The 23,585-nt window shown below is 34.8% G+C and overlaps 1 protein-coding gene across 2 annotated transcripts in view; it reads right to left on the bottom strand.

Moving 5' to 3' along the window:
- The window catches only part of JAK2 (Janus kinase 2), a 151,807-nt gene that overhangs the window by 44,544 nt on the left and 83,678 nt on the right, over positions 1-23,585 (bottom strand). For both annotated transcript variants that reach the window (XM_043989280.1, XM_043989289.1), the window contains 3 exons: positions 22,796-22,915; positions 3,495-3,652; positions 2,529-2,640 (listed from right to left, as the gene is read on the bottom strand). In XM_043989280.1, coding sequence (XP_043845215.1) covers positions 2,529-2,640; positions 3,495-3,652; positions 22,796-22,915 — 390 coding nt within the window. The remainder of the gene's footprint in view (positions 1-2,528; positions 2,641-3,494; positions 3,653-22,795; positions 22,916-23,585) is intronic.

Raw genomic sequence — 23,585 nt, 5'->3', positions numbered from 1 at the left:
AATGGGGGAAACTCTACCTCAACCCACTATTTTCTGTGTATGTACTCTCTCAGTGAACAAACTTATTATCATACTTTCATAACTTTTACCCCTATGTAAAATAATAGCTAAATAGTGCTTTAAGGTTTGCAAAGCACTTCACACGTCATCTCAGCAGGTCAACATAGTATAGCATTTTGTTGTGTCTTACCTTGCAATATTATCTTACTGTTTCATGTGCTTAATCCATGATTTGTCTAAAATATTTTAAGTTTCTTGAGGTTAGGAATTATAACTTAGTTCTTTTGTAAACTTCAAAGCAACTAACACCGTGTTAAGTATGTAGTAGTAAGCATTCCATAAATACTTGCTGGATTTGATAGAACTGAAACTAAGTGTGATTATGTTGGTAAAATGTCACTAATGCACTAAGAAAAAAATTAAGACCTACTCATTATCCATATATATCAATTTGTTGCTTGAGAAACACTCACATGCTCTTGGGTTACCCATCTCAGAATACTCAAGGAAGTAGCATATTTTGACCAAATTTTAACCCCAAATGCTAAAATGAAAATGGTCAGATTTGTAAAGAAATTTTCTCATTTCAATTAGAAATGTTTTTAAAATAAGAATACTTATAATAATAAAAAGCAAATTATGTTCTATCATTTATATAAACAACATCTAAACTACTCTAAATATTTGTCCCAGATAATAACACAGTTGACAAATGTATAGTGGATGGAGTGCTGGTCTCAGACTGAGAAAGGCCTGAGTTCAAATCCCATGTCTGACACATACTGGCTGTGTGACCCTGAGCAAGTCACTGAACTCACTCAGGGATCCACAGGGAACTTACAAAGACTATAAACTGCAGAGAAAATGCCCATTTGCTTTGGCAAAGGATGTACCACACCAGAAGCTGTGAAATCATAGGGCTAATATTTTTAAAAGTTGACAAATCACTTTCACATCTCACTTGAACCATTCGATATGAGGTTAGACAAGCATTATTATTTCTTTTTTTACAAATGAGGAAATAGAAATGTAAAGTTACTTACCTAGGGCCACATACCTAATACATAGCTGGGAGGAACTATGACCCAGGTCTCAGTTTCCATTCCAATCCTTGATATGCCAGAAATCTACTTTCAGAATCTATGGAACTATCTTTTAGGCATTATCTCCTTATTAGGTACTTCTAACATAAATCAATTTTATACCAAGTTCTTCACTGTAGTGAAGTTTTAACAATTTTATGCTTTAAAATGTGCAGATCGTAATTCACTAGAGCACGGAGTTTAACTGCATAAAACCATTTCTTAAAAAGAGATTACCAAAAAAAGAGATTACATTGTTTAAAGACCATGAGAGGCAGGGTTGTGTGGTAGAAAAAGGAAGAAGTTTGGAGACAGGGAGACCTAGGTTCAAGCACATCTCACACACTAAAAGTTGTGGTTTGTTTTAATTTCTCTGAGCTTCAGTTTACTAATCTGTTAAATGGGAATACCTGTAGTATTTAAGGTCTATAAAGGGCACTTTGCAAACCTTAAAACTCTGAAAATGTTAGCTATTATTACAGTGCTTTTATTTCCTTATGATTTTCTTATTTCTCTCTCTTTCTCTCTCTCTTTTTGGGGGGGGAGGCAATGAGGGTTAAGTGACTTGCCCAGGGTCACACAGCTAGTAAGTATCAAGTGTCTGAGGCCAGATTTGAACTCAGGTCCTCCTCAATCCAGGGCTGGTGCTTTATCCACTACACCACTTAGCTGCTCCCTTTATTTCTCTTTATACCTTTATACATTTTAATAATGAATTAAATTGCTTGTCAGCTATTTTGTTCTTCTTTGTTTGGTAAAGTTCTCCAAGTAAAATTAAATTTTAAAGTACTTGAGGGCAGGATTGGATTGGGCAAAATACTGTTTAACTGACAATAAGCATAGACCAACTGCAAGGTGAGGTGAAAAAGGAAATTTATTGTACATAGTTTATTTCTATGATTTTTTCATTAATTATCCAAATAATATAACTCATTATGGTATACTGATAAAATCTATGCCAGGAGAAGGCAAATTATAGAGTATCCTACTAATTTGGAAAGGTTTTGAATATGGGGCTAACAATGGATGGACTATGTCTGTTGCCCAAGCAACAGCCTACCCAAGACTAGAAAGATTCATCAACAGAGGGTTGATACTGGGTGATGAACTTTTTCAGTAATATCAAATAACAAAGACTACCTACTAAAGCACCAAATGAGTTGAGAGTTATAACAGGGGAGCAAGCACTCACGTGGACAAAATCACTGATCTTTTAGGTGTTTAAGACATAAAAGGAATCTTGGAAGAATAAAAGTGTTCCCATTCCTTGCAAACTAAAAGTGGGAGTTCAAGTAATAATATGTAAGTTATCATACCCAAAGGATGGTTATAATTTTGACTATAGACTGAGGAATAAAGTTAAATGTGCAAAAATGTTTGGAATAAATAAGTTTTTTCTGGTTCTGATAAGCAGGATACTATAGTTCATCAACATAGTTTACTCACCTCAACAGCAAAAGTGAGGAAATATGTATTAAAGTCCTTAGGGCTACATCGAAGGACATAGAGGCCAGTCTGATTACCTGCTTTCTTCAGTTTACTTATGGCAAAATCCATCCTGAAGGTAAAGAAGAAGTTATCTGTTTACCAGGAAAATGATATTATGGGTACAATTAATATTAATATGGGTACACACATATATGTATGTGTATAAATATATACATTATATATATATTCACATTTCAAAACCAGATTTTTCCTTTATGTTACATTTATATACACAACAAAAGTTTCAAATAGAGGAATCACTGTGGACAGTAGGACCAAATATTTATAATCAAAAGATTTGAAGGTTCTCCAAAAAGTTGAGAGTCTTTATTCTTTATGGTTGTAGGTAATTCTTCTAAGAAAAAAAATTATTAATTATTCATACTGAGTTGAAACCAAAATTAGGGATCCTCCTATTGCTTTGGAAACACACAGAAGGACACTGATGACTTTTGTGGTAGAAAAAGTCTGCCAGAAACAACAATGATTTTATTTTCCTGAAGTCTTCTGTCTTCTGATCATAATTCTATATTTAAAATGAGTATTCTCTTTCATAATACAACTATTTTTGATTACTTCATAAGTCAAGATGGCATAAAGCTCTATGTGTGTAACTGATTCTAAGGCATGTACTAATGTAATATACATGTATATAATTAATAATTAAAATGGCATCAAAGTCTTAGGAAAAAATCATATTCATATTGCCACTGACAACTTGAAGCAAGTTAAAAGAAAAAAAACTGGCTTTGAAAATTTACTTACATATGACATATAGGTTGGGTATCTTTAAGGATATTCAGATAGTTAACAAAATTTTAAAAGCATACTGATTGGGATTAATATGTCATTATTTCTGTTGTACAAAGTATCCTGATCCCGCCCTCCCCTCCCTACAATTTTAGTAGTATGCATTTTACTTACGAAATTGGGCCATGACAGTTGCTTTGGATATTTTCAAGGACTGTTGGGGGTGCTACTTCTTTACAGAGGTAATGGTGTGCATCTGCAGTTAATCTATAGTATCCATCAATTAATGCTACAAAAGACAGAGCTTCTCTCAATGTGGGAAATTCAATTTCCTGAAGACAATGAGGTAGAAAAGAGAATGAATATCTACCAATACGGTTTAAGAAGCATCTAATCAATGCCAATACAAAGACAATGCATCCTAATAACTGTACATTTTTCTTAAGTTGTGAACATTTACATTTCTTACAGCATCAAATGTTAATAGAAGGCAATGATAATTCAAAAAGTTACCTGCTTATTAATATATTCTTATATTCCATTATGACATATGTAGCATTCCAGAAATATATTTCAAAGAAAATACTAAAGTCTTACTATGATAACTATGCTTTTTTTTCTTCCTTTTATTATGTCAGTTCTTACAATTTAGGCTTAGAAAGACAACCTTAAATTTTTCTTCAACACTAATAATGGGGATCACCACAGAATATGACTTTTTCACAAACACTTTTACCCCCTGTCCACACTGTCAATTCTTTGGCCTTATCTTATGCATTCCTTGTTTCACACATTGTTTTCACAGTGTTTCACACATTTCTAATACACTTATCAGGCATTATTTCCTCTTTTATAGTTAATAATTTGTACATATTTTATTTCTCCCCTACTCAAAGTAAATTCCATGAAAATGAGGACTTTATCTAAATTTTGTTTTTCTCCTATAAAGTAGCACAAAGTAGATATTTGATAAATGTTTATTAAAATGAAGAAACCAAAACATTTTAGAATATCATTATGTACCTGCAATTATGTCCCTCTTCTAACACATACTGGCTGAATGACTCTGGACAAGTGAATTAATCTCCTAATACCACTAGGAGACTCTTTAAAGCTAAGGTACAAAAAGAAGTTATCAATTTTTATTGATAGAGAAAGCTCCTGACTGAGAGTTTACCAAGGCATTGAAATCACTGGTGCAGTTCAAAAAATATATTTACATAATCGGGAGCCTTAGAATATCATGTTTCAGTTACAAAGAAGGATAGGAAGAGGTTTGGATTATTTATTATGTTAAAAGTAAAAAAAAATCATTCAAAATGTAATAAATAGAAATCACTGAAAACAAAAATTGTGAAACTGATAGTGGCAAATTACTTTTATGACTAAATCAATAAATATGCTGAGGGCAACTGGTTCCACAGTGGATAGACTAACAGGACTGGAATCAGGAAGACCTGAGTTCAAATGTGGCCTTAGATACTTACTACTTGTGTGACCCTGGCAAAGTCACTTAAACTCTGCTCAGTTTTTTCATCTGTAAAATGGAGATAATGATAGCACCTTCTTCCCAGCATTGTTGTGAGGATCAAAAGAGATAAAAATGGTAAAGCACTTAGCACAGTGCTAGGCACATAAGTCCTATATAAATGTGTTTTTATTATTAAAAGAATCATAAAGATTGCTCAATCTCTAAATTTTTAAAATAGAAATAATCATAGAAAAGCAAAGAATCTCATAGCTCACAAATACTTGGGAAGTCTTCTAATTTTTCATTTGAAAAATGCTCCTTAAATGCAACAGTAAATGTTCTTAGCTGCCAGAAGGCCTTTGTTACATTTGTTTTAAAAGAAAAATGTTCCTCTTTCATCTCTCATTACCACCTCAATGTACTTCATCTGCTCTGGTCATGCTACTTTGTTTTACCATCATTTGTTTATTTTATTTATAGAAAATTCTCTCCCAGAAGGTCTTCCCCTTTCTTCCCCTCAAGCCATGTTCTCTGTCTCCTTTAAAAACTATCAACCGGGGGCAGCCAGGTGGCACAGTGGATGAAACACTGGCTCTGAGTTCAGGAGGACCTGAGTTCAAATTTGACCTCACACTTGACACTTACTAGCTGTGTGACCTTGGGCAAGTCACTTAATCCTCACTGCCCCACCAAAAAACAAAACAAAACAAAACAACTATCAACCTAAAAAAATTAACACCAACAGGCTCTGACTAATCCCCAGGCACTTAGTCATTTTAGATATGTACATTATCACCAGAATTTAATTTTCTGTTTTTTAAGAGCAGGAAGAGTATTTGCTATTTCTTTTACAGGTGTGATATTACTTAATCCACAGGGTTCTAATCTGTGGGTTCTACAAAGTTATTGTTTTATCAAAAATCATAGATACATCAATGATCGAATCTCAAAGGTTTTTTACAGGTTGCATATAACAGTATTTCTGACTCACATCTACCTACTACACAGGGGAAATCCCTTCAAGCTTCTACTTTTTATGAGAAGTACTAATCACATAGGCTCCTGACCATTTCAGGCTATCATGATAGCCACACTAACCATAAAAACCCTAGTACAAGAGTACTCATCATTGATTATACCGGAGCAGAAAAAGCACCTTGTGATTTCAGTTAAAACGTCAGTATTTGATTGATGTTTGTGTAGAGAGGAATGCATTAGGTATTTTCAAGATACAAAACAAACTGAAGGGCCGATTATTGCCCTCATGATTACAATCTAGTTGGGGAAAGAAAACAAAATGTTTTTTAGTGATGTTGGCACAAGAGCTCCGACTTCTAAAATGTTGTCTGTCATTCTCAAATGAGAATGGAGAAGTCCTAGTTTGAATGTAATTATGTTGCTATGTATGATATAAAAAGTAAAAATTAGTTTCAAATTCTGTCACCACTGCTGTATTTATGAAACTGAAAACATATTTTCACATGTTGGTGCGGGGTACACAGTAGATGCTAAATAAATGCTTGTTGTTTGATTGATTCTATCACATTTAGCTCCAAGAAAACCACAAAATGTAATTTGGAAAGAGTAGCAGAAATTTTTGAGGCTTTAGGCAATTTATATTTTAAAAGTATAACTTTTTTACTCTAGTCTTTTATGCATGGCATCATTATCATGAGAATTTCCTAAATGTCTAAGAATACTGTTATATAAAGAAATCTAAGCCAATAATAACTTGAAAGATATTCCTTAAACAAATTAATATATTTCAATATAATACATACATACACATATGTCATAAAGAGGCTCTTGAAAGAGTTCTAGGAAGATCAACACGGACAGACCCATTCTCTATCCTGAGTTTCAGTCTCACATCACCAATGACCTATTAGATACTTCAAATAGGATATCCCAGAGGCATCTTAAACTCAAAATCTCTAAAACCGAAGTCATCATTTTTCTGCCTAAATCCTCCCTTCTTCTAAACTTCCCCATTCTTTATTTTTATTTTTTCATTTTTAAAATCTTAATTTAGAATTTTATTTTCCCCAATTACATGTAAAAACAATTTTTAAAGCATTTTAAAAATTTTGTGTTCCAAATTCTCTTCCTTCCTCCCTCCCTCCCCCCTCCCTTTAAGAAGGCAAGCAATTCGATATAAGTTACAGATGTGTAGTCATACAAAACATTTCCATATTAGTCAGGTTGGGAAAGAAAACAGACAAAAAAAACTTCAAGAAAAATAAACTAAAAAAAAATTTTCTATTTGTATTCGGACACTATCAGTTCTTTCTCTGGATTGCCTTGGTGCTGGAGAATTGTATTGTTAAGAATAGCCAAGTCATTCACAGTTGAACAGCTTACAATCCTGATGTTATTTTGTACAGAGTACATTTCACTTTGCATCAGTTCTTTCCAGGTTTTTCTGAGAGCATGCTGCTCATCATTTCTTACAGCACAATAGTGTTCCATCATAATCACACACCACAATTTCTTCAGCCATTCCCCAATTGATGAGCATCCCCTTAATTTCAAATTCTTTGCCGCCAGAAAAGAGCTTCCATAAATATTTTTGGTACATATAGGTCCTTTAATTTTTTGGTTTTTTAAAATCTTTTTTTGGATACCAACCTGGTAATGGTATTAGCAGGTCAAAGAGTATGCATGGTTTTATAGATTGCTCTACAGAATGTTTGAATCAGTTTACAACTCCACCAACAGTAGATTAATGTCTTGTTTCACCAATATCCCCTACAACATTTCTCATTTTCCTCTGCTGTCCTATTATCCAATCCAATAGGTATGAGGTAGTACCCCAGAATTGGTCTGACTTGCATATTAGTGAGTTAGAGCATTTTTTTTCATATGGCTATAGATATTTCATTTGGGGGGGCGCAGCTAGGTGGTGCAGTGGATGGAACACTGGCCCTGGATTCAGGAGGACCTGAGTTCAAATCCAACCTCAGACACTTGACACTTACTAGCTGTGTGACCCTGGGCACGTCACTTAACCCTCATTGCCCTGCCCCCCCCCAAAAAAGATTATTTCATCTGAAAACTGTTTATATATCTTTTGATCATTTACCAATTGGGGAATGACTCTTATCTTAATCAATTTGACTCAGTTCTTTATATGTTTGAGAAATGAGGCCTTTATCAAACATATTTGCTTCAAAATTTTTTCCACAGCTCATATTGCTAATTGTATTTCCCTCCTCCTATTCCCTCCCCACAGCATTGACTTTACTCTCTCTTTCCTTTCACCTAGTCCCTCCTCAAAAGTTAAACTTCCCCATTTCTGATAAAGGCAGTATGATCCTTCCAGTGCCTCAGGTTGTAATCTTGGCATGATTCTCAATTTCTCTCTCTCATCCTACTTAGCTAGCTGGTTGCTAAATCTTGCTCTTTTTATCTTCACGTCTCCTGGATCAGAACCTTTTTCTTCACTCACACAGGTAACGATTTAGTTCAGGCCCTCATCACCTCTTACCTAGATTATTGTAATAGCCTCCCAACTGATCTCCATGTTTCAAGTCTCTAGTCCACCCTACACTGCAGTGCCTATGTGATTTTCCTTAAGTACAGGTTTATGTGATTCCCTTATTTAACCAGCTACAGTGGCTTCCTATTGCCTGTAGGATAAAATATAAATTCCCGTTTGGCTTTTAAATCCCTATACAACTTGGCTCCAACCTAGCCTCATTAGGTATTATGCTCACTCAGCAATCCAGCCAAACTGGTCTTTCTGTTCCTCACTTAGGACATTCCATCTCAGTGTCTTTTGCTTTGGAGGTCTTCCAGCCCTGAAATGCACTTCTTCCCTACCTCCATGTCACTGAGTCTCTCTTTTCCTCTAAGATGTAGCTTAGGAACCATCTTCTGCAGGAAGCCTTTTCTGATTCCCTGCAACAACTAGTGCCCTAGCTCTTATACCATCTATTGAACTACTTTCAGAGTGTATGTCTGTATGCCTTCATTAATTTTCTATTTATGCTATATTATATTTTAAATGTACTTATTGTCTCCCTCATTAGAATGTAATCTCAGTGCAAAAAGGTATTATTTCATTCTTTATACTTTCATCCTCAGGGGCCAACACAGTGCCTGATGCAGAAGAGCTGCTTAGTAAAAACTTTTAAAGTTATTTCATGATATTCTTTAGTGATCTGTACTGTGATTTAAAAAAACAAACAAAAAACAAAAAAACAATTCAGCTATCTAGAATCTTATAGATATTTCTCATTTTTGTTTTAAAGAAAGACATTATTTCTTCCAACTACATGGGCTAGAAGGAGCTTTTTATAAAATTTTGTGCAGGGAACTAGAATTTCAAGTTAATGTCACTGGCTTCAATCAAGTAAAAGAAAAAAGAATTTTATGAGCTCCAGGTAAAGATTACATTCAACCTTCCTTTCTCAAGATACTGTAGTACTAAAGAAGTTGAGAGTTACTCAGTAGACAATTCTTGGCTGAATTAAAGACAATAAAGTTTAGCTTGGCTTGAATGTTAAAGCAATAATGGATGCTTTTGAAAAAGAAACAAAATGAGAATTATTTTGTGTTTTAGCCATTTACTTTGGAGCTAATTTTAAACATTACCACTGCACAATTACAAGACTACTCATACAAGTCCCCCTCCCCCCCCATACTTTTTTTTTTTTTGCGGGGCAATGGGGGTTAAGTGACTTGCCCAGGGTCACACAGCTAGTAAGTGTCAAGTGTCTGAGGCCTGATTTGAACTCAGGTACTCCTGAATCCAGGGCTGGTGCTTTATCCACTGCACCACCTAGCTGCGCCCCCCCCCCCCCACTTTTAAACTTCCCTTTATGTGTTGTCTTCTTTCCTTAGAATGTAAATTCCTTGAAGGCACAGACTGTCTAGTTTGCTTGTAATACATTTGTATTTACAGTGCTTAACACAGTTTGTGGTTCCATAGTAAGGACTTAATAAATGCTTTATCTCTCAAACTACCCATATTTACCCACTATCTTCATTTATTAAACACAGCAACTGAAGCAAATACCAAAACAAAAATAATTCAGTCTGTCAACAAGCATTTATTAAGCTTTTATGAATGAGGTGCTGTGTTAAGCACTGAGTATATAAAGATAGGGAAAATACAGTCCCTGTCTTTTTCTAATATTTTCCCCCAATTACATGTAAAAACAATTTTCAACTTTTTTTGAGTTTTGAGTTCAAAATTCTATTCCTTCCCCTCTCTCTTCCACTCTCCCTGAGACAGTAAACAATCAGATATAAATTATACATGTGCAATTATGTAAAACATCTGTTTTTTTCTAATGTGTTTTGTAAATATGTCAAGGAGATGGATTCTTATAACAAATATATTTTTAAATTGAACATTTCCTCTAGAAAGCAACCTCAGGAAACTACATATTAATTTCAAAGACGTGACTATTCCTGAAATTATTTTTGTATATTTTTGACAGTGGAAAAATCTATCTCCTATATTTTCAAAGCAGATTTGTATTACTTAAAGGCAGATGACAAAGTTGGATGTTACCATTTTAAAGAAAAATCATTTCACAGAAAGCACATCATAAGTCAAAACACAGTAATGTCAGAGAAGTCAGTTCTACATTTTTACATTAGGCAAAAATCAAATATTTCAGAGTTCATTATCTGAAGCTTGAAAAACAATGACACTAATGTAAAAGAAACAAATCAACAGTGTCTTTTTTTATTTTACCATTCAGGCTTTCTTATATCTTGAAGGAGTACTAGAATTTTTCCATTATAGAGTTTGACGCTCCGAGTCATATTAGAAGCACTGTATTTCATCACTGATTAGCATTTTCCTCTAAAACATTTTATTTTGTCCAGTTTTCCTTGAAAGATCAGCATGTGTTAAAGATTTCTTGTTCATCATCCAAAATGTATGGTACAACCTTTTCAGAAACTTTGCTCACATTCAACTTTTTTTTTCAGAATGAGTATATTTTCCTTTGTCTAAATTTAACTAGTTAGCCACTATTATCACAATCACGCACAAAATTTCTGACCTCAATATTTTAATCAGTCACAACCACCTCATGCTTATCATAATGTACAACTTTCCTTCCTATCCTACACTGAAGTCTTTTATCATGTCAAGCATCTCACTTGCAGATTTACTTAACCTAATTTAAAACTGGTCAACTTTTTCCTAATTGAGAGCTCTTTATTTTTATATCCACATGCTTCTGTTTACTGGAGCTGCTATTAACATAGGACTGAAGTTGAAATATGTTGCAACATGTTCCTTCTATAATCTTTGCATGTGACACATTAATATCTGATTTATTATGACTTACAACCATGTTTGTACAAATGCCCTTGGATAGTTAGTTGTTCTGGTCAAAGAAAGAAGGCATCAGTTTACCTCCTGATTTTGGCTAATAAGCCTTGAAGCCCAAATATAGAACAGAAACACTTCTCTATGCTTTCTCCATTTGTTGCTAAAACAAAAATAAAAATAAAATTTAAAATGTTGAATTACATTACACTGAATTACATTTCCTTTGACTACTGTCCTCCCAATCAGGAAAAGGTTATTCTTTATAATTGAGCTGCTATATTATTGATTCTACTCCTTTCCTTTTGATTTCACAATACTCAATACATTAGTCCATCTTAGTTCAGTCATGGGGTTTCTATAGCTTTGAGAAGCTAACTTTCTGTTGATCTTCCTCTTTCTACTCTATCCCCACAAATTTCTTAAAAGAGGTAGATAGACCTTTTCCACCTCTAAAATACTGAAAATAAATTTGAACAAAAGTTTCCAAAATTATGTCACAGCGTTCTCACATATGGCCTGTTAAAGGGTTTCCTAAAATCTTTAGAGAGTAATATACATGTGCAGTAAGGTTAAATGGATCAAGCAATCCTCTCTTATATGTCACCCCTCAGACTACTGGACTTGTTCTCATTTTAATCTTATTATCTTAAGCTTTAGGGAAAGCCAGGGGTATGTTTGGATATTTAATAATCAATACAATTGCAACCTCTTCTAATCAATAAATTAGCTTGAGCCCCACTCCAATTCAATAAATATTATTTAGAGAATAAGCTGAAGAAGCCTTTTCTAACAATAATTACTCACATTTCTGTGTATTAAAAATCTTAAATCCCAATTACTACTTACTAAAATGACTGAAAGTACGATTTGTTAACAAATGAACTCAATAAACTGAGACAGATAATTATTTATAATATTTTGGCTATGAGAAATGTCACAGAGTCACCTAGAACCCCATCTCCACTATAATGGTGTATACCTCTTCCCTTATGAAAACAAAGTCCCAAATGAATGTTGAAAACTACCCTTACAGGTAACTGGAAAAAATAAAATAAATGTTTGTTGCAAATATAAAAAATATATACAGGTCAAACTACTCTTTACATAAAATTTCATTTGGCTCTTAAAGATACAGTAACTGTATGTAAAGTCCATTTGAAGGAATAGTGAAATGTTATACATGTAAAGGAGATTATCCCAAAGTTAGGAGCAATAGAAACTTGACTAATTGAACAAAATCAATTTCTTCTTCCAATATGAATTTCTAAAACCTAAAAGCATTCTAAACCACATGAAGGCAGATTGCATGGCAAATAGAATAATTCAAGAATAAACTTTAGACTTTTAAAAATAAATCAGTCAATGTTTAAAATAAATGTAATAACACCTATTTCACTAGATGTACCACAGAGCCACAAATATTGCTACCGAATCTTTTAAGAGTCAAAAGGAATTCTCTAAAAAGGCAATTTAGTTGGGAGTGTAGAACTATAAATCTCATTATATTGGGGTGCTTCTTCCTTTGGAGTAGGGGGAGTCTTTTATTTTTTATTTCTTAAGATCTAAGTATTTTTAATATCTAAGGTATTCTTAACCTTTTATTTTTATTGTTTGTTGTAGAACCCTTTAGAAGTCTGGCAAAACCTATATATTCTTTCTTAGGATATTTACAAATGCATAAAATGAAATACAAAGGACTACCAAGGAAACCAATTATATTGAAATATAATTATCAAAATATATTGGAAAAAATTTTGTAGACCCTAAGTTAAAAACCCCTTATGTAGAAGATGAACTATGAAAACAGAAATAAAAAACAGAAACTTCTTTTTGTGAGAACTGTCAATTTAATTTTAAGAAGAAACATTATAAAAAGAAGTTTATGATAAGTAAGTCTGAAGAAAGACTATGAAGAGTTATCTCTTGGGAGAAACTGAAGATATTATTTTCCTGTCATGTTTGGAGAGGCCTCCTTTCTTTCTTTCTTTCTTTTTTTTTTTGGTGAGGCAATTGGGGTTAAGTGACTTGCCCAGGGTGACACAGCTAGTAAGTGTTAAGTGTCTAAGGCCATATTTGAACTCAGGTCCTCCTGAATCCAGGGCCGGTGCTCTATCCACTGTGCCACCTAGCTGCCCCCGAGGCCTCCTTTCTTGATGGAACTGTTTTGAAGAAAATTTTTGCTAAGAGACTTTGTTAGCCTGCTTGAACTGAATGATGTGGGAGTGTGTACTTGGAAGTACAGAGACACCATCTAACATGAAAAGGAGGGTTTAAGGTGATCTGGTTGTGATTGTTCTTACAGCCAAAATACTATAAAATAAATATCCATGTCTTTTTTATTATTTGTTGATTTCATTGTTAATAAAATGTAAATTCAGTATCTTTTAGATTTACTTAATCACAGGAGTTTAAGTGATTTAATACCGAGGTATAAGTAATCTCTATTAGAAAAAGAGATTTCTTCACTTTATTAAGCAATATTTGATGAACTGGTGGGGACTCTGAGCTTGCTGATAATGGATTGAAATTGTATTAGTTAATTTGAAAATACACAAAAATACCCATGGGTGAGTTCTAGAGCTCAGGTTAACATTAAATATAGGAAAGAGTCTCTAGTAGCAGGCTGATAGGAAACCTACAAGCGAGTGAAATGGACCCCTCCTCTTCCCCCACAGCCAGGTGACCTTAACAAGATACACTAAGGACAGAAATAGGGGACCGTACATTTAATTTTTTTTTTTTTTTTTTTTTTTTTTTAGTGAGGCAATTGGGGTTAAGTGACTTGCCCAGGGTCACACAGCTAGTGTTAAGTGTCTGAGGCCGGATTTGAACTCAGGTACTCCTGACTCCAGGGCCGGTGCTCTATCCACTGCGCCATCTAGCTGCCCCCGTACATTTAATTTTAAATGTCACACTATCAAGAGAGAGAACTGCTTTCTAGTTTCTAGACATATTTTCTCCAGAGCAACAGGAAAAATGAGAATAAAACTAGATATATTCAGATACCTGTAGCTAGTCTTTAAGGATAAAAGTTACTGTTTCAGAGCATACCCTTCAAACAATAATATCCAAATGCAGTACTTTCCATATGACCCCCTTTTTCATGCCTGTACCACTAAGTAGGGAGTAGAGACATGCTTTCTTTAAAAAAAACTTTTTTTCAAATTACATGTAAAAACAATTTTGAACTTTCATTTTTTTAAATTTTGAGTTCCAAATTCTTTTCCCCTCTTCCTGTTTTCTCCCTGAAATGGAAACCAATTAGATACAGATTATACATATACAGTCATGCAAAAAATATTTTCATGTTGCAAAAGAAAACAGAGTAAAAAAAATAAAGCAAAAAAAAATGTATGCTTCTATCTGCATTCAGAATCCATCAGTTCTTTCTCTGGATGTGGATATGATCTCTTTGAGATACAGATCTAGTAGTGGTATTGCTGTATGCAGTTTTATAGCCCTGTGGGTATAGTTCCAAATTACTCTGTCCAAATTATGTACTCATTTTGATCTTAACTTAGTGCAATATGAACATTTGCAGGCTAAATTTCAACAAAAATCTTTGTTATTGTTGGATGGGGTTGAAAAATGAGTATATTGATTTAACTCAGTCAATAACGTGCTTCTTCTATCTGTAGCTATTTTTGAGGTATCTTTTTAGCCATGAAAGTCATTAAAACCAAATGTCAAATTAAGCTCTAAGTGCAGAACCATTAAGTGCAGAACCATATCTTCAATGACTAAATCCCAAAGTGTTAACCAAAATTTTAAAAAAATCACAAATCATATTCATCCACATTGCTCTTAGTGAGGTGAAAAGAAATTTTGGGTACCATTAATAAAACATTTAAAAATATAATTTATTTCATCTTTTTCTCTTCCTTTTAAGTTTCTATTTTGAGTATGTTTTATAATGTATTTAAGTACAGTAATCTATGTACATACAGTGGTATGAGTACTTTAGTACTCATCATTAATTGGTTCCAGAAGGCACAAGTGACAAAAACAATGAGTACTGAACAAATTTTTCCCATAAGAAGTAACATAAATTGAAACAATTCATTTCTGAACCCCAGAAATTTCACATTTTACTTGGTAATTTATAAATTGATGAGTTTTCATTTTTATTTAAAAAAATAACAAAAGACAACTTTTAAAAATTGATTGTTTCTGACTAATGCAGAAATATGATTAATGTTATTATGTGTGTGTGTGTGTATGTGTATGTGTGTGTGTGTGTGTGTGTATGTATAACCTATATCAGATTACCTGCTGTCTAGGGGAGGGAGGGAGAAAAATCTGAAATTGGAAAGCTTGTATAAACAAAAGTTGAGAACTATCTTTACATGTAACGGGAAAAAAATAAAATATTAATTTAAAAAAGTTGATTGTTTCATTTCCCTAGCCCCAAAATTTCCTCTCTCCATCCTGTCACACCCTCCTGCACCTCCCTCCACCCCAACCACAATGACTACTCATCATTGGATTTGCAGGGGGACCTCAAACCAGATTTAAGTACAAACATCCATTTCCTTCAGGGACATGGGGATGGGGTGGGGGTCATGTATGGAGGAGAGGATGCTGCTATGCTGTCTGAAATAATGGGCTCCCAGCACCTAAGGATGTGTTGCCAGAGGAACATCAAGTACCCTACCCAACACACCCAACCTGCTGCTCCATTTCTTAGGAGGGGTGAAAGCAGACCTTAAAAGAGAAGCAAGAGAAGCCTTCTTCTCAAAGGCTGTGGAAGTAGTGGGTCACAGGCAGTAACAGCTGCAAAGAGGAGGAGGGTTTCAGAAAGTTCCTTGAGTAGCTGACAATAGCCTGGGCTCTGTCTTTTGGCCCTAGTTTGTTCTCAGGGATAGTGGACGCTCAACTGTGGCTAGGCCACTTGTTTTCTGACCTTTCCCCACTCCCCCTCCCTAAACTTCTGTGGGGAATCAGTTCTGAGGGGCAGCATGGAGGACCCCATCCCCTCTGCTCCTGGCACCAATTCCTCAGTCTGGTTTTTGTTTGGGCTCTGTAGGCCCTGTTTCTTCTGGGATGGATCTCCGTGAGCCTAATTGGGCTACACTTTCAATCAAACGTTTGGTTACAGCTGGCACACTGAAAGACACACAAATCCCAAAAGGCTCACACTCCTTAGGCAACAGAAGGGCCACGCCAATATACTCCAGGGATAGATGAGAGAGTTTTTAATCATGGCATTTGAAGACTCAGAGAGAAGACCTTGTCTACAACAGCATGAAGAAAACTCGATTTTCCCATAGTGATTCAATGAACATCTAAAGTGAAAAGGATTTATTCAGGGGCAAATCCAAGCCCAAAGGGGAAAGGAAGAGATGATTATATTCCTGGGATTTTGTGTTGTGATCATGAATTTTCTCCATTCTTAGAAAATGGAAAGAAAAAAAAAAGCACAAGAAAGTACACGGCAAAATATGTGGGATTCTGCACTGAGCCGGAGTTACTGTGAGACTAATGCCTTGTTCTTCTGTTTCATTCAGAGAGATGGGATGCAGGGTGATGTCTTGACTCATACAGGTTTTAGCAAGTGCAATAGGTACCAAGCATACTTCAAGTGCTGAAGCATTTTTTTCTTGTCAAAATGCGTCAAATACAAAATTTGGCTAGTTTCAAAGCCACCAAGTGCTGAGGTATGACTGTAATTTATAAATAACTACACATATATTGGGGTAAATGCTTATCAAGGGGTATATGATTAAAGTTGTTTGGAGAATACTGGCCTAGTGGTCTAGAAGAATACACAAGGCTTAACAAGTTTCCAGAACTGAACAAAATATTGACAAATGAAACACAATGAAAAGCAACAATTCCTTCATTTCTTTATTTGGATAAAAAGTATGTTATCAGGCTGTTATACCTTCTGAAGGACAAAAGGAACAAAAAAGATAAATAATAGTGTTTATCAAGTTTGAGTAAAGTAGTCAAAATGAAATGAAATCAATTTATTCAGAGTAGCCTTGTAAGCTCAGAGAACAGAAAATAGCAAATAACTTCAATAAGCTCAACTGTGCTCAGAGGGAAAAAAGAACTAAAAAATAATTCTCAATAGTAACAAAGACAGGGAGCTTTAAAACCACTTGTTTGCTGTCAAATTGGCCACACACATTCATCTCAATCAAGACTTCCTAAATTTAGAGAAAGAGTGGGCAGAGTATATGCTTTTCAAAAAGGAAAACATTTATTTAAGAAGAATCAATTAAATCTTATGAAATACTTTTTTTAAAAAAAGCTATAGCTATTCTGCTCAGGAAGGAATAGTATCTTTAATTGTATGACTACAATCTTCTGCCATTTGAGCATGACCTATCACTGATTTCACAGGAAAGTGTTGGAAAAATAAAACCTGAAATTCTACAGATCAGTAATGAGGGAGAAAACACCATCCACTATACCTCAAGATTAAATCATCTAGTTATGTTTTGTTATCTTTCTAAAAAGTTCGGGCAATCAATGGTAGCAAGGTAGTTATGCCCTTAAAATATTCCCAACTTTTGTATGCACATAAAATTTTTTACAACTACAAATTATGTGCAATTATTTCATAGAATCACAAAATTTTAGAGTCAAAAATCTCATAAAGCCTACCCTTATACTCCCTAATACTTAATTGAGAGAAAGGAGAATACAGAGAAGAATGAGACATGATCTCTCCACAAAGAACTTATAATAGAAAAAGACACTGAAGTATATGAATATAGCTTGCATAGTATCTGCAAATTTTTAGGATGAAAGATGAGACTTGGGTAGGGGCAAGAGGAGGCCTGGTTTCATCTTGTCCTGTGGAAATATTTGTGTACATATTGCATTCCCACAGTACAATATGAGCTCTGTGAAGGCATGGATTACTTCCTTTTGTCTTTGTCTCCCAGCACCTTGTACATACTAAGTCCTTTTTAAATAGTTGTTGGATTTAGTTGAATTGTAAGGTGCTTTAGAGGGACCATTATGCTTAATCCCTTAATTTTTGAGATAAGGAAACTGAGAGATATTTATTGTCATTATTAATAACTGGCATTTACATAGCACTTTCAAATTTGCAAAGGGCTTTCTAAATAAGTGTTTGAATGCTAGCTCTGCCACCCATAGCCCATATAAGCTTAAGGAAGTCTCCTCAACTCACTGAGCCTAAGTTCCTCAACTCAAAAATGATTTTCCCAAGTATCTTATCCATTCCTAGAAACTTACTAAGTTTTGGAAATTTTTTCAGAATAGTAGTCTCCAAACCTTTTTTCAATCCCATATCCTTATCAGAAAAAATAAACTGAGTATGAATCCTGCCCCCCACCATATAAACTACATATGTAGATCATGGCACTTATATGCATTATAAGACATAAACAAAATGGGACATTTTAATGAAATGAATATATTTTAAACTAACATATTTTATTAATGGTAAATAGAAATTTTTGCATTCATTGACAACAATATGATTGAATTTGTGAGATGATCTCTGAGATCCCAAGCCTTCTAATTTGAAAACCCTATGTTAGGTTATACAGATTATTTCTAGTAGACCATGGACCAGAAACTACATCTCCTCTTGCCCAAGCTCACATCTCTTTTTTGTCCTAAAATTTTGTAAATACTATGCAAGCTATATTCATATACTTCAAAATCTTTTTCTATTATAAGCTCTTTGTGGGGAAAGACCATGTGTCATTATTCTCTGTATTTCCTCTTCTCCAAAGCATTGAAGCAAGTAGTAAAAATGTATCATATGAATGGATATACAGAATTTAATCAAGAAATAAATGGAAGGGGGGGGTGGAGGGGAAGGGAATGAAAGGAGACAGGTATCACCAGCTAGATAAATACAACGGGTTTAAGTACTGATATAATTAATTTCAACTTCCTAACTTCTGAGGGAAGGTAGGTGGCACAATAGATTAGTGTACTGGGCTTGAAACCAGGAAGACTCACCTTCCTGAGTTCAAATCTGGCTGAAGACGCTAACTAGCTGTGTGACCCTGGGCAAGTCCCCTAACCCTGTTTGCCTCAGTTCCTCATCTGTAAAATGAGCTGGGGAAGGAAACACAAACCATTCCAGTATCTCTGCCAGGAAAACCCCAAATGGGGTCATGAATAGTCAAACATGGCTGAAATGACCGAACATAAACTTCTGGAATTAAAGTAAACCCTTTCCCATGCTTTTGATAAGATCAATTCAAAGCACTATTTATAGACTAAAACAATCATTAATAATGACAATCATAAAAAAAACATGTTTTATATAGACTTTGTGTCCCCTCGTCATCTAGCAAAAGTCCGTGCACACAATAGGTACTTAATGTTTACTGACTAAACTGCTGCTATGTCCAAGTGGTGGTGGTAGCAGTAGCTGTAGCAGTAGCAGAAGCAGCAGCAGCAGTAGAAGCAGAAGCAGTAGTAGTAATAAGAAGTTAACATTGATGACACTTACTGTGCCAAGCACTGTACTGTGTTTCACCCAGGGAGGTAGGTGTTATTAATATCCCCATTTTACAGAAGAGAAACTGAGGCAAACAAAGCTAAGTGACTTGCCCAGCATCACAAAGCTAGTCAGTGTCAGAGGCTGGATTTAAACTTAGGTCTTCCTGACTCCAGGCTTGGTGCCCTATCAAGATACACTATTGAGCTGCAGCACAAAGCTGCTCCTTGTTTAGGAGTTTCAATTCTTCACTGGACTGATGTTGTCATTGATCCAAGCATTCCCTTCACTGGCATAGTTTTTCCTTCCTTCAGTACAAATGAAAGTCTTCCATGCCTCCTCATCTTTTGTATGATTCTTTTCCAAATTCTCTCACAGAAGACATACCCAATGTGTTAGGGGCCTTCCTCTAAGTTTCCTTGCATTTTGAGAGTACTGATGTACCATTCTGGTTGTTACCCAGCTGTTAATCCTAGCTTTTACCAAATAACCAGCTCACAGCTTTTCTGATCATACATTTCTATAATAACCTCTCTCTTATGCCACTCACTGTATACAGATATTCACGGGAAATAATCTATAGCCTACTTTGTCCCCATCATGTACCTCACCATCTCCCAGATGAGCTGAAAAAAAAAAAAGGATAAATAAATAGGTACCCTGGTATGGTGGAGAGTTTGCTGGGCTTAAGAGTCTGGAAGACCTAGGTTCAAATTCCATGCCTGACAATTGGTAGCTGTGTGACTCTAGGCAAGTCAACTAAATTTCTATGTGCTTCTGGAAAGCAGTAATCAAGTGACTAAAATATTCTCTGACCAAGAGATTCCACTTCTAGGCAAAACCCCTGAGGAGATCACTGACAAAAAAAGAAAGGAAGCAGATACACCAAAATATTTATATTAGCACTTTTTGTGGTAGCAAAGAGATAGAATCAAAGTAGATGTCTACTGTTTAGGGAATATCTAAACAAATTGTGGTATGTGAATGTAAAGAAATATTACTGTGCTGTAAGAAACAAACATGATGAATATAGGGAAGAAAGGAAAGACTTGCATGTACTAATATAGTTAAGTAAGCAGAAGCAGGCAAATAAACAGAATTGTAACAATGCTGATAGGTGGTGGGGGAGGAGTGGACAACTACCATTACAAATGATCAAACTAAATGCTGCAAAAGATGAGGCTCGGTCTCAAAAAAGAGATATAAAAATACATCTTTAAGCATGGGAGTCTACCTCTATGGAACATCAAATATAATTTTAATGTTAGTTTTTTTTTTCAGAAATGTTGTTCACTTTTGTTGATCATTATTTTCATATAATATGGTTTAAGCTCTATGGGCAAGAGTGTACTCCTTATCATTTTATCAAAGAAAAGGGAAAGGATGCCTTTATCAGATATAATTGTTCACATTTATATAGCAATTTTCCTGCAAAGAGCTTTACAAATATTATCTCAGTCTATCCTCAGAACAACCTTGGCAAGTAAAAGCTACTATTATCTCCACAGAAGTTAAGTGACTTACTGAGGGTTACAGAGCCAGTAAATGTCTGAATTCACATTTGAACACAGCTCTTCCTGACTCCAGGTCCAACGCTCAATTCACTGTGCTAGCTAGGCTAGCTGCCTCACTCCTATTGACAAGCATTATTTTAAGTACCTACTGTGTAGAAATTAAATCCAGTTTTTAAAGATGATAATTTTCATTAATGAATTAAAAAATGAAGTAGCTACTAAGTGTAGTGTTAGAAAGTAGATATAAAAAGAGGTACACCCAATGCCATTGTCCTAAGGGAGCTTACAATCTAGTTTCAGTGACTCAGTAAATATAATATGCAAAAAAGGAAATATAACACAAAGAACCATATTCTAAGTGTCAGAGAGATTTATCCAGTTCCTTAAAGGCATTTAGTGGTAATTAAAAAATTAGCTACTTTAAGAATTCAGGCGAGAGAGCAATCAACTAAAGCAGAAGGGGGAAAGCTATTCAGGCAGCAAGGAATAAAGGAATTTAGTTGGAGGAGAGGGTTCATAAAGAGGAGTAGTGGAAAACAAAGATAGTGAAGGATTCTTAACAAAGGGGATGACAAAGAGATGTTTGGGGATGATAAAGCTGGCACTTATAAGAGAGACTGAATCAAGGAGAGACAGCTAAGGAGACCAGCTAGTAGACTACTTGGATGGTCCAATGGTGAAGCAGGGAAACCCTGGATTATGGTCTTGGCAATGAAAATGAAAAGGACAGGGACAAATCTAAGAGATATTACCAAGAATCAATAGTATTTAGTAACTGACTGAATGTAGGGAAGAGTGAAAAAGTAAACGGAGAATGGTAGCACCGCTGACAGAAATAAAGACATTTCTAAAGGGAGCTGGTCTGGGGAAAAACATTAAAATCCCCTTCGGAGGTCCTGTGCTGAAGTTCAGGACATTCAGGTGAAGCTATCCAGCAAGTACAGTGGGGCAGCTAGGTGGAACAGTGGATAAAGCACCCGCCCTGGATTTAGGAGGACCTGAATTCAAATTTGGCCTCAGACCAGATTTGTTTATTTACCTGGTTCTGCTTACTTAACTATATTAGTACATGCAAGTCTTTCCATTCTTCTCTGTATTCATCATATTTGTTTCTTACATCACAGTAATATTTCTTTACATTCACATACCACAATTTGTTTATTTATTCCCTAAACAGTAGGCATCTACTTTGGTTCCATCTCTTTGCTATCACAAAGCTGTGTGACCTTGGGCAAGCCACTTAACCCTCATTGCCCTGCCCTGCCCCCATAAAATTATATACACTTTTAAAAATACTATCAGAAGTTCATATGATCCTGTTTTCTCTTTTTTTTGTTTTGTTTTGGTTTTTTTTAGTGAGGCAATTGGGGTTAAGTGACTTGCCCAGGGTCACACACGTAGTAAGTGTTAAGTGTCTGAGGCCAGATTTGAAATCAGGTTCTCCTGACTCCAGGGTTGGTACTCTATCCACTGCACACCTAGCTGCCCCTGTTTTCTTTGTATATTAAAAGGCCTATTTGTACCTGGTTCTGAGCTAGGTGCCTCAAAAATTGTTTGCCCTTTTGTTCATATGACACGTGAAATGTTTTGTATTTCCACAAAGTATTACTGAGCTGGATACAACTTAGATTAAACCAGACCACAGATCTATATTTCAAAAAAGCCTCAAATGATTATTTTTTGGGATTGTTTTTAGACTATTAAGTGAATCAATTACATAAGTAACAAATAATTATAAGTTATCCAAATAAAACTTACCAAATTCTTGCTGTCTTGCTTATGGATAGTCACCACTCTATTCTCATTTGAACCTTCTTGGTTTGCTTGCTTAATGCTGACATCAATAATATCAGGAAAGTCACAGTACATCTGTAAATCCTGCAGTTAATATTGATTGATATTTAAAAAATTAAGCGAACTTTACTGAAGTAGGTCAAAAATAGAACTTAAAAAAAGCTATGAATTCTCAACTTTTCCTTTTTTTTTTTATTACTACACAGATGTTAAATGAAAACCTCAACATCAACTGACATTTTCTCTACCTTTGGTAATCTCAAAATGACAATGAACTTTCTTTTTGGAGGAGAAAAACATGTTTCTGACTTTACTGTGCCAGAAATACAACATTCAGAATGCAAATCACCACTATAGGCAGAATTAACAGGTATTAGAAATTTAATTCCCAAAGCATTAAGATAAGAAGATATTAAAGTATTACCTCCTTTCTAATGCCCTATAATCCTCTAACAACAAATGGCAGCCATAATATGAACTAAGAATTTACAAGGAAGACTAATTTATTGCTCCCAGCTGTTAAGCAAGTAACTCTTTACTATAAAAGCAATTAAAAATAAGAATTGTCTGGTTTCATTTACTCTTTTTCTCTTTTCTACTTTGTTTAACTCTTGTCCCTTCTGGAATCAATAAGGAAAGATGAAAGAGAGACAAAGAAAGCAACTAGTTTATGCATTTAAGGTTTTAATCAATCTTAATGTAATTAGCCTATTTTCTCTAAGTAATCATAACAAAGTTATTATGGCAAATATGT

Source organism: Dromiciops gliroides, chromosome 1, assembly GCF_019393635.1.
Source record: "Dromiciops gliroides isolate mDroGli1 chromosome 1, mDroGli1.pri, whole genome shotgun sequence".
Taxonomy (NCBI): Eukaryota; Metazoa; Chordata; class Mammalia; order Microbiotheria; family Microbiotheriidae; genus Dromiciops; species Dromiciops gliroides.
Note: the sequence above shows the minus strand (reverse complement) of the source record. Positions and strands in the feature narration are given on the sequence as shown.